The sequence below is a fragment of the Pollachius pollachius genome (assembly GCF_949987615.1).
Source record: "Pollachius pollachius genome assembly, chromosome: 6".
Lineage (NCBI taxonomy): Eukaryota > Metazoa > Chordata > Actinopteri > Gadiformes > Gadidae > Pollachius > Pollachius pollachius.
In genome coordinates, this window is record NC_136939.1 from 19,022,464 (window position 1) to 19,038,031 (window position 15,568).

A 15,568-nucleotide genomic window follows, 5' to 3' on the forward strand; every position below is an offset into this window, starting at 1 on the left:
CAAAGAGAATGAAATTGGAAAACTGCCATGCAATGATGATCACAAGCCAGAGGCTGGCCTGAAAGCAATGAGGAAACATAGTTCTGTTCGTGAGACGCTGCTTCTTCTTCCAGGACATTGGCTCAGTGTGGGACCAGTACACATTGTCCATCTTTACAGCCCCCCCACTGTCTCACTACAAACCATCTTGTTGATGGCACCAATATACTCTTGGCCACGTCTAGACTTGATCAGACCTGTCAACGCGACAAGCATGTGGTGGATAACCTCATGACCAACATAACAATTTAAATTACAATGAAGAAAAATAACCAACATTAATGACCAATGGTCTAGATGGAAATCGGCAACTTTTCTCAAGTCTCATTTCTCTTGTGCTGTTGGTAGGGCCAGGCTTCTGTGATGTGGTGCGTGGGAGGGAGGGAGAGAGAGAGGGAGGGAGGATGGGCCCGCCGAGGGCTGCCAGTGAAGGACCCCAGACCTACTGTGGGCTCAGGCTGAGGGACCAGAGGGCCAGCCACAGCAGCAGGGGCAGCAGGGGCCCCGGTGTGGAGGCGGCCCCCCGATGGCTGCCTCGGGCCCCTGATTCCATACCAGGGTCCTTTTCAGAAAATGGTGGGATGATGTTTAAGTCTTGGCTTTCTTCCTCCTCTTCCTTCTGTTTGTCCTCGCTGCTCTCAAACTGCAAAAATAGCAAATAAAAAAGGATTAAAATCTAGAATTAGTATTTCATGAATGGAAATTTGAAGGATTAACCCTAACAGGATACGTGTATTACATATTTACAATGTTTTCATTGAATGCATTGAAAGTCATCCCCGTGCTTGATTGAGAACGTTCTAGACTTTAATCTGAGTTGAGACAATATGATTATTGATTATTATTATTATCATTATTATTGTTTTTATTTATATTAATATTTGTATTATTAGGAGGAGAAAATGTCTTAATGCAATCGTGGTGAGCAGGACCTCTGGTTGAGGTCATCATGACATCACTAGCTGTGCTGCCCCAGGCAAGCTTATATTGGCTAACAACCCTCATTAGCCAAAATTAAGAGACCAGGATTAGTCACCAGTTCTAATTAAAAAAACAGCTGCAATATTCACAACAGAAAATAATATTTGTTTCGTCATCAACATCACCTCCATCATCATCACCGTCATATAACGATGACATTTTAAATGTGAATGTGCGAGTAATCAAAACACACCAAATTACCTGAAGATCATAAAATGAACAGCTTAGGGTCATTTATGTGTCATTCTGGAGGAGGGTGACACAATAGGTTCCCTGCCAGCGTTATCTCTTCTTGTACAGGTGTAGGCGCCAGGGGAGAAGCACTCTATCTCCTTCAGTTTGGAGCCTGACTGTTGCAACGGACAGCCAGGTCCTGCCAGAGGACACATGATAGTACCTTCCAGTGGCCGCTTTCACTTTGCCGGCTCTTAGCTCTTAACGCGTTATGATGTGGCCCAGTGGGCACATCCAGCCGCTGGTCTAGACATCCAGACAGAGGGTCCTTGCTCCCTGCACTTTGCCTTTTTTGTCACGCCGCATTGGGTTTTCTTCTGAGGTGCTATACCAAGCTGAGAGCGAGCTGACACGGACAGAAACCTAGTCCTCACCTTGTTGAAATACAGGGGGATCCTGGGTAAGACCAGGTTGGAACCAGGAGCAAGGGAACAACTAGTGAGAAGGAACTAGAGTTTGGATTTAGGGCAGCTCGTGTTCATTGTAAGGATGGTTCTGTCATCATATTAACAACTGCTTTCTGAATATAACATTACTCTTATGTTATTTTAAAATGAAGGGACATTCACAATGCCATTGCCCTTTTCATAAATTTATTTTTTTTGTTTTTTTGTTGTGGTTTTAGTTTTCATAATCTGCATAAACCCAGGCTTCTCAAGAGAGAGCATTGTCTTGTGCTGGCAACTTCTCCTACCTACCCTCCAATTTAACAATGCTGAGACTTATCATGTCGTGTTTCCCAAGACCCAACCGGCAATCAAAGTATTGAAGGAAACAAATTAAGCCTATCATCGGAATTACTTGCCGTTGTTGCAGTAAAAGTTTTATTTTTTTATGCATTTGGCTGGCCCATTGTAACAGCTCATTATTCAGCAAGGTATCACAACAAGGGGATCTCCCGTATAGCAGCTTACTGTATATAAAATACCAGTGCGGGGGATATCTCGCTAAATTGAATATAGGTTTCCGAGAGCGGCTTAACTGTGGGAGGATGGTGGGGCTCAGGAGGAGGAGGAGATCGGAGGAGAGCAGCGGAGAGATGAAGAATGAGAAACGGATTAGGGGGAAGGGGCGGGTGCGAGGAAAGAGGGAGACGGGGCAGATGGGTATGAATAAATAAATATTAACACAAGAGGGTTGATTCTATTGCAGTAAACACCTACAGCTAATCCTCCACTGGAGGGGAAGAGTACGATAAGAGCAGGAAGGGGAGAGAGGAGACGGACGCTGTATGCCTGGATGTTGCCTAGATCTCGCCTTCATCTGCTCTCTGGTGTTTTTTTTTCCAGATTGGTTTGCGTTGAGGCAGATGTTTACACGCTAGGTTAACATCTCAAACGCGAACCACATTGGTGTTCTTCCCTTACTCAAGACTATTCTGTTACTTATCACTATTTAGTCAATTGGTAGTCGATTTTATCCACAGAAACTTGGAGTGACTATTTAGACAGACGTCCTCGGGTGTAAGTACGGGTGAGGCGCGTCTTACCCAAGGAAGACACCAGAATCACGAGACTAACCTCCCCCAATATAATATAATAATTTAATACCATTTAATAATTAATGTATCATAAGTACTGATTGGCCATTCTGTTTAGCCACTGTGGTATTACTAGACATTGTTACCGCTGTGGGTAGAGTAGATCAGCTTTGTGTTATGCTCACCCTGGTGAAGTCCTGGAGGGTCTGGACACTGACCCGGGGCTGCTCCTGGGGTGGGGGTCGAGAGGTTGGCGGCGGCGTGCGGTCCACGGGAGAACCGCCGCCGCCAACCTCCACTCCCATGGAACTGATGGCGTTTCCTGGAACACAACGGCACGCACTCTGATCAGATGTGTTCTAGTTGTGTTCTGCACGGAGCGCTGAGGGCCATCCAACACCATTAAAACCACAGGTAGAGTTGCTATGATTTACTGGATGTCATGTCTATGAGTCAGGCACGAGTGACATGACATTTTCCCAGTGGATGAGTTGAAAGCTAACTAGGGCTCTTATGGAATAGAATTTTCATCCTGAGGGCAGTGATTAACATTAGCCACATGGTCCCATTAAAATAGAGACAGCAAAAAAAAGTCCTCACTGATCGTGTGTGTGTGTGCGTGCGCAAGTGTGCGAGTGTACTTTTTTGTGTGTCTTCCTAGAAATGGCAGCCTTAGATTTAACCAACGGTGTTAGACATTATCTGGTAATTATTGTCATCATTTTGGCAGCACATTGTTTATAGCACCAATATTGATGAGTATAATATATAAGTGCATGTCAGTATATATCTTACCTAATCAATACTAAAACATAAACATATTTGGCAGATACAATTATCCACAGCGATCATCTCGGAACGATCAAAGCATATAATCGATATTGGAACAACTACAAACATTTAAAATTCAGACTGAACAAGACTGCACAGAAAACAACTGTGGGCAGAGAAGCTGCAGGTGGGGGCACGGTAGTTTAGTGTCTCGGGGGTTTAACTCCCAGTCGAAAGGTACTGGGTTGGATCCCCAAGGTCCACAGCCTAACCTGTAGGCGTCCTTGAGCAATGGATACATAACACCATGCCGGCTCCTTCATGTCATGTATCTGAATTCACTTGTCTCACTTTGGTTGAAGCCTTGAAAGGCTCGTTTGCATACTCAAACGATGCATATAATTGCCTAATTGAGTATATGCTGATGACGCTGTGCTTACGGAGGCAGGTGTTGCTGCTGAACATGTTGAGGATCTGCTGGCAGTCCTGCCACTCGTTGCCGCTGGCCTCACACGTGCACCACTGAGACACCTCCGTGCTGCTGTTACTGATGTAGTTAGGGGTCATCATGGTACCTGATGGGGGGGGGGGCAGCGATATTAGAGAAATATGTAATATACATTACATAAAGAAAAATTGTATTTGTGCTGTGCTGTTCTTAACACACGACCACCTTTAAATATATGGGGTCGGGTCCGCTCCTCACCTATGAGTCCCTTGTATGCCTGCAGACACCTGGCTCGGCTCTCCTGCCCGCAGCCCGACGGAGAGAGAACAGAGGGCTGGCAGTTTCGCTGGAAATCTGCAAACCGGGATCTGAAGAGAAATGACTGGGCATAAATAGCAGGACTTTTACCTTGAAGGCCTGGTCCGTTTCAGTGTTGGGCAGGCTAGACAGCTAGACATTTCATAAATTGAGAAAACGTGAGAGACAGTCTAGTTAGTGGAAGGAATTTTGCCAACACAGCACACTACACCCTAGCCGATTCCATTCTTATGTTATGATATCTTGATGATTTGTTGGTAGGACGTTAAGTCAGCGTGGCTCCCAATTGGCTATCGTCTTTACAATGTTACAATCGATTGACTACAGGATATTGGATCGCAAATATCTAACGAATTTGTTATTTTTGATGTCAACTCGGTGAGGGCTGATCGGTAAAAAACACCACTAACATACCCCACACCACAAGTAGAATCAGCAACAAATATAGGCTTTGCTGACCAAGGACGGAAGGGTGAAATCAGGGACAAAATCTGGATAATTATTCTGTAGTGTGTACTCAGCATTCTCTACCAGTTCCTCACAAACTTTACAGTTAAAGTAACATCACTAGCTATCCCCCAGAGAATTGTAATAAGCTAAGCTACAGCAACAGTGCACGTTGTTTACTACATCGAAACAATTCGATTTGTTTTCACATTGAACCAACTTCATTCCAAGTCAATCCTAGTGCGTCAATCAGGTAGGCAGGCAAACCATGTTCAGTTCACTCTCTGCTCCCTCTTTTCCAAAACCAATTTGGGGACAAAAAGAAACAGATGAAAAAACCTGTGCTCCACACAACTAAAGGCAGGTGTGTGTGTGTGTCACTCGGGATTAATTCTTCTTCTCCTCTTTCGCTCGTGTGTCTGAGACAGGATGGCAGGATTGGTACATGAATACACGTCATATGAAAGTGCTCCTGTTGGCTAGACATTTAGGTCCGTGTATGTAGGTGTCACTTCAGCAGGCATTTTATTCGCCATGGTGCGCCGTTGTTGAAGTGTGTGGTCAGTCAACTCACAGCCGTGGCATTTATAGTCACTGTTTGTCTCTAACAATGGGAGTGGACGCACTCCTCCGTGCAGAGCTTAGATATTTCAGGGGTGCACGACACCAGGGGAATACATTGGTCCCCTGAGCAGCTGCGGAGAGACGAGGCGGGCCCTATTGTGACCAATGTATTCCCGGTCCCCTGAGGACAATGACTTTCCCGGTCACCTGGTACGACATATTTCACGCGGATCAAAAGAAATAGTAGTAAATTAATGTTAGATACAATGTGATGCGTCGACAACAGTCGTGACAATAGTTCATAGATGGAGAACTGAAAATCATCGGCGAGACTTTACATCAGAGCGTTATTGATTTTTACATAATTGGTGCTGCAGAACCGCGAAAGAAAATATACAGAAATATATATATATATATATATATATATATATATATTGTGGTCGAGGGATGTTCGTTTCTACTCATAACATAGGGTCTATGGTGTTGTATATAGAAAATATGAATATGGCACACAGAGAGGCCATGTGCCCCTTTTATTATTTATATTCTGTATTTTGTAATCTTTCTTTGCAAAGAAAGTGCAGCAGGGCAGCACTTTCCCCTGCTGCCCCCTCCCCTCGGCGGCCATGCAAGACACAGTATGAACCGTGCCCTCGGTGGGATTACGTCATATTGGGTTTGGGCCGGCTTGCGCAGTTCACGCACGTTGTCCTTTAATTAGGTTTGACTGATCCGAAGCGTTTTATTTCAGACCACAGCAGAAAAGCTCCAATGCTCTTGAGCTTCAGAAAAGGTATCGTGGACGCTACTGCACCATTTGTTCAAGGTAACAGTGACAGCTACCACCATGCTACTGAGAAAGTAGCTGCCACTACTTGTAGCGACTCTACTGCCACACTGGTTATAGTGTTGTTAAGTACTGTATATGTTCAGGGTCAGTAGTTGTTACCCAGTTTTTTACTTCTTCCGGTTGCCTGCTTACCTTTGGGCGCTTTACGGTAACCTGCACACCTAAACAGTCCATCCAATCACCTGCAGTCTCCCCAAGGACCAACATTCCAATCATTTACAAATCAAGGACCCTCTCCCCTACTCAGCTGGTCCAGTGAACCTTCTCCCCTACTCAGCTGGTCCAGTGAACCTTCTCCCCTACTCAGCTGGTCCAGTGAACCTTCTCCCCTACTCAGCTGGTCCAGTGAACCTTCTCCCCTACTCAGCTGGTCCAGTGAACCTTCTCCCCTACTCAGCTGGTCCAGTGAACCTTCTCCCCTACTCAGCTGGTCCAGTGAACCTTCTCACAGACTCAGCTGGTCCAGTGAACCCCCTCCCCTACTCAGCTGGTCCAGTGAACCCCCTCCCCTACTCAGCTGGTCCAGTGAACCCCCTCCCCTACTCAGCTGGTCCAGTGAACCCCCTCCCCTACTCAGCTGGTCCAGTTTACCGACTCAGCTGGTCCAGTGAACCCCCTACCCTACTCAGCTGGTCCAGTGAACCCCCTACCCTACTCAGCTGGTCCCAGTGAACCCTCTCCCCTACTCAGCTGGTCCCAGTGAACCCCCTCCCCTACTCAGCTGGTCCCAGTAAACCCCCTCCCCTACTCAGCTGGTCCAAGTGAAGTGTCTCACCTGCACAGCTGGTCCTTGTAGCAGTACGTCTGCAGGCTGAGGCAGTTGGGCTTCTCCGCCCTCTCCTCCCCGTTCCGGGCGCTCTCCTCGAAGGAGCACGAGGGGACGATGGTCTTGCGGCGTCGCTCCCCGCACAGCGGGTCGGAGCAGGGGCAGAAGAGCAGGGCGAAGCTGTACTCGTCGGGCACGCGCTCCAGGAAGCGCCGCAGCGCCCGGTGGCACTTCTGCCGGTTGCAGCTGCTGTCGGAGCCCGTGGCGCGCTTGGTGCACGCCACCACGTACTCGGAGCGCAGGGAGCCGCACTTCTCAAACAGGCCGCAGTCCTGCGCCGCCTTCAGACACTGGTTCTGTCCGTCCGCCGCGTGGTAGGAGGCTGGAGGCGGAGTCGGGGGGAAAATAGGGAGAAATAAAAATATAAGGGAGGGTGGAGCGGTGTTTGATTGAGACCCACGGTCATACGAGACATGCGACTCTGTTCGCCAACTCTTTCCTGCCTACGTTCCCTCTCCCATCCAGAAAGGCTTATAAGCCCAAAAGTTTGGGGTCACCCAGACAATTTCATGTTTTCCATGAAAATTTACATTTCTATTCAACAGTTTTCAGCTGTGCTAACACAATTTCACAAGGGTTTTCTTATCATTAATTAGCCTTTTAACACGATTAGCTAAACAATATACCATTAGAACACAGAGTGATGGTTGCTGGAAATGGGCTTTTGTACACCTATGTAGGTATTCCATTAAAAATCTGCCGTTCCCAGCTAGAATGGTAATTTACCACATTAACAATGTCTAGACTGTATTTCTGAATCATTTAATGTTATCGTTATTTAAATAAAACAGCATCTCTTAGTGACCCCAAACTTTTTCAAAAACTGTGTTGAGAATTGAAAGCCAATGGTCTGGATAACCTGGTAGCTCGGGTGTCGTTCGACTTCTGGCTGTAAGATTCTGAGTTTGTTCCCCGTGGTCCACAGCCAAACCTGTAATCCTCCTTGGACAACATGCCCTAACCCTAAGTTGCTTGGGATAGAAGTGTCTGCTAAATGGCTAAATAGTAGTAAATAAAAAACAAAGTGTGAATGTGGTGTGTGAGTAGGTCCATACCTGACCTGATGGAGGCCATGTGGGACATCTCTACGTTCCTGACCAGGTTCAGCTCCAACTCCTCGTAGGGAGAGACCTCATACTCCTCGTAGGCTGGGGGGAAACAAGTGGAGCCATGGTCACGTGGCCTCTCTCTCTGTCTCTCTGTCTCTCTGTCTCTCTGTCTCTCTCTCTCTCTCTCTCTGTCTCTGTGTGTCTCTCTCTCTCTGTCTCTCTCCTCTCTCTCTCTCTCCCCCTCTCTCTCTGTCTCTCTGTCTCTCTCTCTCTCTGTCTCTGTCTCTGTGTCTCTCTCTCTCTGTCTCTCTCTCTCCCCTCTCTCTCTCTCCCCCTCTCTCTCTGTCTCTCTGTCTCTCTCTCTCTCTCTCTGTCTCTGTCTCTGTGTGTCTCTCTCTCTCTGTCTCTGTCTCTCTCCCCTCTCTCTCTCTCTCTCTCCCCCTCTCTCTCTCTGTCTCTCTGTCTCTCTGTCTCTGTCTCTGTGTCTCTCTCTCTCTGTCTCTGTCTCTCTCCCCTCTCTCTCTCTCCCCCTCTCTCTCTCTGTCTCTCTGTCTCTCTCTCTCTCGCCCCCCCCCCCTCTCTCTCTCTCCCTCACCTGAGAAGCGCAGCGTCCAGTACACCTTGAGGCAGTGCTCCTCCCGCCGCGAGCCCCGCTGGCACTTGCAGGCCTGCAGGGGGCGGTGCTGCTGCAGCGCGTGCTGGGCCTCCAGGCACTCCCGGCGGGCGTCGGCCCCCAGCGGCGCCACGGCCTCCTCGGCCCCGCAGTACTCCAGGAGGCGGTAGAGCACGGCGCAGGGCTCCTGCTGCAGGCAGCCCTCCTCCGCCGCGCCGCAGTCCAGGGGGCCGGGCGCCAGCGCACCGCCTGGGCCGCCGCGGGGGAGGTGGTGGGGAGGGGCCGTCAGTGGGTTTGGCGGCTGGTCAGCAGTATGTTGTCGTATTGTGTGTTGTACGTCCTGGCACTTAATGCGCGCACTTATTGTACGCCGTACTTAGTTGTGTAGCATCCTAGCCAAGCTATCTTTGTCGTACACGGGGAACGGGTTGACCTAGCGATTTTTAGTGCTTTGCACTTGGTTCTGTGAGCATCCTTACTGCACCGACGGAAACAGATGTTTCACCTTGATCTGACAATATATCGCTTTGGATAAGAGCGATCTGCTTCATGCTCGAAATGTACATGTAAGTTCACTACTAGTATTTGGTCGTTAGCAGAAGCTTCTGTCCTAGGCGACCCGCGGTGAGCACGGTTTTACCACGGTCGGTGGTGTTGATTAGCCTTTACGAGACGTTTCTATATGAGCGTCTGAATTGGATGGACTGGATTTATGTATTGTAGACCCCGTGGCGGGGACTGAACCAGCAACCCTTTGGCCGCAAGACAAGCCGGGCCGTCTACTTCCATAGCCTTGCTAGAGGCCGACATCATCTTGGTAGTAAAGACCATCCCCAGTAGACGGGGTAGATTATGAAGACATTAGACATCATCAATGGTCAATATCAATTATGTATGCAAAACACAGCCATGTGCTGGCTGACTGCTGCAGGAGGTATTGCATTACCTTGCCTGATCGCTTCTGTATTGTAATGATGATGATCATTATTATTATGATAATAATTATAATAAGGATGTAAATGTCTCTCGTATCCAGCCTACAGTCTGCTATTAAATCAAAGTACATCAAATACATAATTTATGCCAGAGGCATGCTACAATTGAACTGATTACACGTTTTCCACCGTAAGTGGTTACCAGACCATCACCATCTCTAGATCAAGAACTTTGAATTTAAAGCATTTTATCTAAAGATCACAGGTGGAATTACAGTCTGCCTGCTTTTGCTTGCGGAGCAATAAGCAATCGATGCACAGTGTGAGTCATCGTCTTTGACCTTGCCAAAAACAAGTCAATTAAGTTAGCCCGATGAATGCGAGGAGGCTTATTAACTAAATCTGATGTGACAAGCATTGAGTATGTGTTTTATGAAAGCATGACCAATGGGAGGGCACCAAGCCTTAAATGCAGAATCATGAGCCAGGCATGGCCACATTCATTGATAGCAAAGAGGAAGAATAATATTAACTGGAAAGTCCACAAATAGCTTATCCACCCAAGGGGTCATTCTTGGTTGAAGAAGGGAGCGTGAACATATGTTGAACCGATACAAAGACCGTACGGTTTACATAAAAGGGACCAATGATTTAATCCACAAGCGTCGGAAAGAGATCCAACGACAAACCTGGTTAGCGTCAACGAGCAGGGGGACATCTGGCGTCGTTGACCTGGCGGTGGTCCGACCACGTTTGCTCCGATGGGCACTTCTGGATTTCTCAATTTCTGAATTTAGGATGGAGGGTGACCTACATCTGACCCCCCCCCCCCCCTTACTATTATCCTCAAAAAACATTGAAAGACTCCCCTGAGAGAAGGAGTGATCGACATCATCTGTCATGGCCTGCCTTTGTCTCTGCAGCCGGCCGTAGGAGCCTATAAGCAGATCTGAGGAACCAGTAGTGGGATAAGATATCTTCAACAGTGTAGCAATGGAGCTCCTTATGCAGCCTTGAAGGTCCTGGTCTATCTCCACGGACTACTTTCTGTCAGTATTACCAGTGTCTGAATGCGCTGCCATCTGAAATTGCCGAACAGGTTATCTGTTTGTCTCGTGACATTTCACATCTGACACTGACATTAGTCAGTGACAATTCAACCTTATTAAATATAACATAATAGATGTATAATATGTGGTGTCAAATGATCAATCACCGGAACTTGGGCAGCCTAATTCGGGTTCCCAGACCAAACTCAGGCAGTACAAGATAAGGTGATGATGAGCCAAGGCAGATAAACTTAAATTCAGGATTATTATTATTCGTCACAACAGGACCCATTCGCTCCACAGAACCGCAAGCGTGTCAAAAGCCAGACCTGCAGTCAACAGTCACAAACCCACGGTAATCGCTATAGCTACAGACATTACAAGGAGACAATACAAGGATGTCATCAAAGGCAGACAAACAGGTGGAGCAGGCAGACACCAGAGTTCTGTGGGCTGTAGACGCCCGTGGTAGAGGTGGTGCTGTCAGCGTGCCAGCAACGTTTTATTACTAGGTCTAAACTATGGCAAAATCTCTGTTTGGCTCTCTTCCCTATCTCCTCTCTTTTCTTTGCCATAAAGCCCTTGAGGAAGGGTGCCCCTCCAAATCATTATGACGCAAACTATTTATTAGCTGCTAGGATTTGTTGTCCCATAATCAAGGGATTATGAACTACATTGTCAAAAATTTGGTTTGTGTTACATAATATGACGCTCCATGCCTTTTAACAAACAATAGAAAAGTTTGGCTGCATAAACCAATTCGAGGAAACACGTCCACCAATTTCTTTCCATATCTTCTAACGGTTTTCTTCTCCCAGAAATAATGTTGGCGGTCTTCTCAGCCACACAGCTGGTCAGCTTAGAGATTCAGATTTAATTGATTACAGTTGGGGGAAGGAAACAGGCGCCAAATATGGAGACCCAGAAAGTCATGGAGTGGGATGTGAGCCAGTTTATGAAGGATGCAGTCTATCTCTCTACTTGGTCTGCACAGTGTTCTTGGCATGCAAGGGTTGAATAGGTAACCAGAAGTGTGAGAGAACACCTTCAGAGGCTTTGGCAGAGCTGCCACCAGGCCCTGGATCAGGAGCAGGGAGAGCCTGTTGGGTACCGACGGAGAGCAGGCGGTCTGTATCTGGGCTGCTTGAGAAGGGTTTTCTGATTTCGAAATGCACAAAAATAAATAGGAGCTCTGGTTGCAGCTAATGGTGTCTGCATGTGGATCAGGGATTGTAAACCGATCACTGGTTGCAATTCCAATAGCTATCTCATGTTTCAGAGAGGGTGTGCGTCCCCCCTCAACCTGATAGTATGGGAGAAATGTACTTAATGTTTAAAGGAATATCATTATTTTTTACTATACATATAAAGAAAGTGATCATTAGCTTGCCTGTATGCTATATGAATGAAAGTAAGTGTGAAAAAATCATATAGCTGTCTAAACTCAAATGACAGACCCAGAAAGGGCCTCCTCATTGGTTAACTTAGAGGGTCATGAAGAAGCCTAGCAACTGTTGTTGAAGACTTGATTGTATTATAAACAAGGAAGATGGCTCGGCCTCTCAATGAGATGAGCAGGGTGTCCTTGCACCGCACCACACAACCCATTATGGTTTTACTATCGATAATAGTATTTGCAACCTCACCTATGCACATGTCTCCTCGTTCAAGAGCCATCAGGCTCCTGGTGGGACCATTCCCTACTATAACGAAGCTCTCTTAATGGTCATTGAACAGTATAAGAAACTCTGTAAAACTGTGTTCATTGCTCACTCTGCTAGAGAACAGAGGTATGCATACATTCAATGATCCTGTATTCTCTGACATTTCCTGACCTCTTTTCTTGTTTTCTTTAGGTGTTGTACTTTCTATGACAAGATCAGAGAGGCGCACACCACCTGTCCGTCTATCCATCCGTCCCTCTATCCATCTATCTATCCATGATCTATGCATCCATCTATCTATTCATCCACCTATCCATCTATCTATCTGGCTTTCCATCTATTCATCTTTCTAGCTATCTATCTTCTATCTATCTTTCTGTCTACATTAAAATCGAAATGGCTGAATCACCGAGGAATTTAAACATGATTTGCTAAAGTAAAAGAAAAATAATACCTTCATATAAACTCTTCGGATTTACATCCTGGCCTACTTTTAGTTTCTAAGTCTAAGGATCAATAAAATACACTGACCGACATAAAATTCTGCTCACTCTATGGGCCATCAGACAAAACCCTTCATAAGAGTTCTCATAAGCGCTGATATAACTGCAAGCGTTATTCAAGCGTCATATCCGCAGCTCTGCTCCTTCCAGAGCCCTGATCAGCTCCACTAGTTCCTGGACACTAAACAATCACATCGAGAAGTGTTGGGTTTTGGTTGGTGTACCTTCCTATGGATTTTGCTGTGATATAATGTCCATGTTCCCACTACGACTCTGCTGCAGCCATGACAAGGTTTGACCTAGGTAAAAATAATCCCAAAAAGGATTTCATGCACTTCAGCGAATATCTCATTGAGGTTTTAGAAAAAGAAACGAGGCCATTGGGTCAAGACTGAAAACGAAATGCATGAAACACGATGATTTAAAAAAAAAAAAGCATATGACAAAATACAGACTCCTCTTGCTTTTCTTTTAAATATGAACAGCAGACATGTTCTGCTACTCAGCAACAAAAGCAGGCATAACAAAGGCGGGACTAAAATAGCTCCACAGCGAACGGGGCTATAGACCAGCACTAAGCAACACATCTTAAACACTAAGCCAGCGACGGTTCCCAGCACAGGTTCAATGTCACAATTAAGTCCAGTTACTGGGAAGGTATGCTTGGCTTGCTTTCTACAGAAGGGACACATGTGTTGTAGTATAGGCCTACGATGTTTTTAGACCGTAAGTGAGAGTAGGTCACAATATTCATATTCCTAGATTGAAATATGTCTCAGAATGATTGGATTACCATTCAAGTTATTTAAACTTGTCAGTGTATTCTTGTGGAGCTCATAATACATTATTATGGATGTTCGGTTGGTTAGTTGATTGATTTAGATCAACAATTATTACTTTCAATATAGATATTGTCAAGGCGGGAGTGAGACGGGATCGAGATGAACTGTATAAACACCTTTTAAAGAGGACAGGAGCATGGATCAGAATTAATTCATGAAAGTGATTTGTCGGCTGGATGATTTGGAAGAAAAAATGCCGAGACAAGAGGTTTTTTAATGATGATAGACATAAAGAATTTTAGCCCGTGTGTGAAGTTCTTACCAATGCGCGCACACACACACACACACACACACACACACACACACACACACACACACACACACACACACACACACACACACACACACACACACACACACACACACACACACACAGCCGACAAGAATGGATACAACAAATAGTAGGGGTTAAGATAGATATTTGGTGCGTAACGATGGATAATATGACAGCTCTCACCACGGCGGCACAATGAAGGTGTTATGTTGAACGCATTCATCCTCTTTTACACAATTTCTAATTGATGGAAGATGTGCATTGCCTTTATGCCCATAGATCAACAAGACGGTTAACTTAAATGTTCGACCCAGAAGAATACACAACTCCTCTTTGTCAAGAAATATTAGATCTCACGTCACTTAGGCCTATGTGATCAGAAGTAAATTCGATTTAAATACCGATTGAGAAAAACATGTTAACCATTGTATTTTTTTTTTTGAAGCAATTAAAGAAGCAATTCACCGGTATTGCGAAGCTAAACAAAAATGAACTCCCCGAGAAAATAACCAGAAATTATATTTTCATGATTTCAGTATTGCAGAATATTTTTTTCTTATAGTTGAAAACTGCCTAAATCATTTAATAAAGGATTTCACGAACGAGCAATTCAAATGTAAGCCTACTTACCACAAGTGAAGAAAATCTGAAATAGTCCCAGGATGATCATCCTCCTCCTGATGCCGGTGGACATTGTAAAGAGTTGTGTCTGTTCAGTCTAATATAAGACGTGCACACTTAGTGACGGGTAAAGGAAAGTTACACAGCTCGGTGCACCATGTAAACGAGCACGTTATCCTCCAAGCTCACATGTGCGTGTTGAAATAAAGTCCTTCCATTCTCCCGTGGAATCTCGTCCATGGATGCCGCTTTCATCTATGAATGAACGACTTCCCAGACAGATCTCAAAAGTTTCCGTTCAGGGTTCTGCATCTAAAACAGCAACGTCGTTGTTGCTGCTGCGCATGTCCACGTCGGGTACCTCTCCAAGGCATTGTAGTCCCAAAGATCACACAGTTGGGTAGTTCGTGTGGGTGACTGAGCGAGCGACTCCTGTAAGTGCGAGCCCTTATTATAACGCCGAGCTCGACTATGATTGGTCCGACTGTCAGAAGGTCTGCATATTCCCCTGAGATGGACTTTGCAGTTTAGCCTGTCTGTGTCAGTAATGTTGTTGCACTGTACAAATTTATGGATTGAGAAATCTTTTAGTACCCTCATCAGAGCTCAGCTGCCACGTGCAAAAACAAAGCTGGTGCTCCCCTACCGAGAAACAGACGGGATGCCTCCGCAGAAGTGGTGAAGAAAATATATCCACCTTCAACCACGACTGGGAGATGCGTTCAGGGTTAGAATGAACCATTATAATTCCCGTAGGCTATTTCATTGTTATTCCAGAAAAGGCTACACGTTTACGTTAGTAGGCTTACGTCAGGTAGGCTATTGCACACGTAATTTAATCCAGATCGTTACTGTGTAGACTAGTTAATTATAGGGTAAAGTGCGGCGGCACTAGCCAATAGGCCAGGGTCTGTAGGGTCAGTAGGGTCTGAACTACAAGTTCAGGGTGATTGCGTGACTTCTGTCCTTGTGTGTTACTACAGCTCCCCCTGGTGGGTTATATGGTGAATGTGATGGTGGTAGCCTACAGCTTGTTTTTTTTGGTCTGATTATGTAATTA

The 15,568-nt window shown here is 45.9% G+C and overlaps 1 protein-coding gene across 1 annotated transcript; it reads right to left on the minus strand.

Annotated features, from left to right (window-relative positions):
- Positions 1-392: 392 nt before the first annotated feature.
- LOC307076600 (GDNF family receptor alpha-4-like) lies at positions 393-14,870 on the minus strand. The gene is made up of 8 exons (XM_079737652.1): positions 14,518-14,870; positions 8,603-8,869; positions 8,014-8,106; positions 6,908-7,280; positions 4,212-4,321; positions 3,946-4,080; positions 2,920-3,056; positions 393-682 (listed from the first exon to the last, which is right to left on the minus strand). Exons 1-8 carry the CDS (start codon positions 14,579-14,581, stop codon positions 482-484), a joined length of 1,380 nt encoding a protein of 459 aa, XP_079593778.1. The 5' UTR covers positions 14,582-14,870; the 3' UTR covers positions 393-481.
- Between the last annotated feature and the right edge of the window lie 698 nt (positions 14,871-15,568).